At 54.5% G+C, this 2,896-nt stretch overlaps 1 protein-coding gene across 10 annotated transcripts; it reads right to left on the bottom strand.

Annotated features, from left to right (window-relative positions):
• Positions 1-6: 6 nt before the first annotated feature.
• Positions 7-2,890, bottom strand: LOC127920203 (suprabasin-like). 10 transcript variants are annotated; one of them, XM_052503999.1, is made up of 4 exons: positions 2,184-2,890; positions 1,539-2,141; positions 1,413-1,496; positions 988-1,122 (listed from the first exon to the last, which is right to left on the bottom strand). In XM_052503999.1, the coding sequence occupies exons 1-2, from the start codon at positions 2,871-2,873 to the stop codon at positions 1,971-1,973; spliced, it is 861 nt and encodes a 286-aa protein (XP_052359959.1). In that variant the 5' UTR covers positions 2,874-2,890; the 3' UTR covers positions 988-1,122; positions 1,413-1,496; positions 1,539-1,970. The 10 variants fall into 10 exon arrangements, with proteins under 10 accessions (XP_052359962.1, XP_052359960.1, XP_052359959.1 ...); XM_052503997.1 differs by having other exon boundaries at positions 1,030-1,164; XM_052504002.1 differs by lacking the exons at positions 988-1,122; positions 1,413-1,496 and adding an exon at positions 7-272 and having other exon boundaries at positions 1,631-1,812; positions 2,604-2,890.
• Between the last annotated feature and the right edge of the window lie 6 nt (positions 2,891-2,896).

Consider the following 2,896-nt stretch of genomic DNA (forward strand, 5'->3'; position numbering starts at 1 on the left):
CCTGACCCACACTGGTCTGTTATATAACTCAATTCTCTCCCAGACCCCCAACAGTCTAGTACAACGAAGGGTCCAAAACGTCCTCCACCGCTACCCAGCATCTCTCCTCCGGACCGTACCCCTCCCACTCCACGAGGTACTGAAGGCCTTTCGCCCGATGCCTCGAGTCCATTATCGCTCAAACAGCATACGCCGGGTTCCCCTCGATGTCCAGAGGGGGTCGAGGAACCACCTGCACCTCAGACTCCTGGAGTGGACCAGCCACCACCAGCCTGAGGAGAGACACATGGAACGAGGGGTTAATACGGTAATCGGGGGGAAGCTGTAACCTGTAGCAAACCTCGTTCACTCTCCTCAGGACTTTGAACCGCGGGCCCAGCTTCCAGCAGGGCAGGCGGAGGGGCAGGTTTCGGGTCGAGAGCCAGACCGGGGCCTCACTGCGGTGGCGGAGGTGAAAACCCAGTGGCACAGGTAAAAACCAGAGGTAAGGCTGACGGAGACCCCCAGACGTTCCATGAACGCCCTCCAGACCCTTGACGTGAACTGGGGACCTCGATCAGACACTATATCCTCTGGCACCCCATAGTGCCTATAAGACATGTGTAAACAGGGCCTCCTCAGTCTGTAGGGCCGTAGGGAGACCGGGCAAAGGAAGGAGACCGCAGGACATAGAGAACTGATCCACAATGACCAGGATCGTGAGGGAGGAAGATCCTTGAGGAAGTCCACAGAAAGGTGCGACCACGGTCGTTGTGGAATGGGTAAGGGCTGTAACGTCCCTCTGGGCAGGTGGAGGGGAGTGGGCTCTGTACGTAACGCCCGCTCGATGTCCGCGTCCAGCTCCCACACTACCGGTGCCACCAGGCAAGAGGCCGGAAGTTCGGGAGTGTGATCTATGGACCGCTCCTCTGTGTCATACATCCGGGACAGTGCGTTTGCCTTAGTGTTCTGGGAACCTGGTCTGTAGGATAGTGTCTGCTTTAGCATTCTGGGAACCTGGTCTGTAGGATAGTGTGTCTGCTTTAGCATTCTGGGAACCTGGTCTGTAGGATAGTGTGTCTGCTTTAGCATTCTGGGAACCTGGTCTGTAGGATAGTGTGTCTGCTTTAGCATTCTGGGAACCTGGTCTGTAGGATAGTGTGTCTGCTTTAGCATTCTGGGAACCTGGTCTGTAGGATAGTGTGTCTGCTTTAGCATTCTGGGAACCTGGTCTGTAGGATAGTGTCTGCTTTAGCATTCTGGGAACCTGGTCTGTAGGATAGTGTCTGCTTTAGCATTCTGGGAACCTGGTCTGTAGGATAGTGTGTCTGCTTTAGCATTCTGGGAACCTGGTCTGTAGGATAGTGTGTCTGCCTTAGCGTTCTGGGAACCTGGTCTGTAGGATAGTGTGTCTGCCTTAGCGTTCTGGGAACCTGGTCTGTAGGACAGTGTGTCTGCTTTAGCGTTCTGGGAACCTGGCCTGTAGGACAGTGCGTCTGCCTTAGCGTTCTGGGAACCTGGTCTGTAGGACAGTGCGTCTGCCTTAGCGTTCTGGGAACCTGGCCTGTAGGACAGTGCGTCTGCCTTAGCGTTCTGGGAACCTGGTCTGTAGGAAAGGGTGAAAATTAAACGGGTGAAGAACATGGCCCACCTTGCCTGGCGAGGGTTCAGTCTCCTCGCTGCCCGGATGTACTCCAGATTGCTGTGGTCAGTCCAGATGAGAAAAGGGTGTTTAGCCCCCTCAAGCCAATGTCTCCACGCCTTCAGAGCCTTGACAACAGCCAACAGCTCCCGATCCCCCACACCATAGTTTCGCTCCGCCGGGCGGAGCTTCTTCGAAAAGAAAGTACAGGGGCGGAGCTTTAGTGGCGTACCCGAGCGCTGAGAGAGCACGGCTCCTCACCCAGATCCGGATGAGCCAGCAGGGGAGCCGAGGTAAACAGAGCCCTCAGGTGACCAAAAGCCCTGTCCGCCTCAGCTGTCCACTGCAGTCACACCGGTTCCCCCTTCAGCAGTGAGGTAATGGGAGTCGCTACCTGAACAAAGCCCTGGATAAACCTCTGGTAGTAGTTGGCTACCTGACCAAAGCCCTGGATAAACCTCCGGTAGTAGTTGGCTGCCTGACCAAAGCCCTGGATAAACCTCTGGTAGTAGTTGGCTGCCTGACCAAAGCCCTGGATAAACCTCCGGTAGTAGTTGGCTACCTGACCAAAGCCCTGGATAAAACTCTGGTAGTAGTTGGCTACCTGACCAAAGCCCTGGATAAACCTCCGGTAGTAGTTGGCTGCCTGACCAAAGCCCTGGATAAACCTCTGGTAGTAGTTGGCTACCTGACCAAAGCCCTGGATAAACCTCTGGTAGTAGTTGGCTACCTGACCAAAGCCCTGGATAAACCTCTGGTAGTAGTTGGCTACCTGACCAAAGCCCTGGATAAACCTCTGGTAGTAGTTGGCTACCTGACCAAAGCCCTGGATAAACCTCTGGTAGTAGTTGGCTACCTGACCAAAGCCCTGGATAAACCTCCGGTAGTAGTTGGCTACCTGACCAAAGCCCTGGATAAACCTCTGGTAGTAGTTGGCTACCTGACCAAAGCCCTGGATAAACCTCCGGTAGTAGTTGGCTACCTGACCAAAGCCCTGGATAAACCTCCGGTAGTAGTTGGCTATGGAAAATGCAGTCACTCTCCATCTCCTCCCCTGAAGTGGAAATGCAGTCACTCTCCATCTCCTCCCCTGAAGTGGAAATGCAGAAGAGTAGAGGTGGGAGGAGAGGGGAGAAGAGGAGAAGAGGAGAAAAGAGGGGTTGAAGAGGAGGAGAGAGGGGGTGAAGAGGAGAGGGGAGAAGAGTAGAGGTGGGAGGAGAGGGTAGGAGAGGAGAAGAGAGGGGGAGTTCATTAACTCAATTCTATTGACAATGT

The sequence above is a fragment of the Oncorhynchus keta genome, unplaced genomic scaffold (genome assembly GCF_023373465.1).
Source record: "Oncorhynchus keta strain PuntledgeMale-10-30-2019 unplaced genomic scaffold, Oket_V2 Un_contig_18627_pilon_pilon, whole genome shotgun sequence".
Taxonomy (NCBI): Eukaryota; Metazoa; Chordata; class Actinopteri; order Salmoniformes; family Salmonidae; genus Oncorhynchus; species Oncorhynchus keta.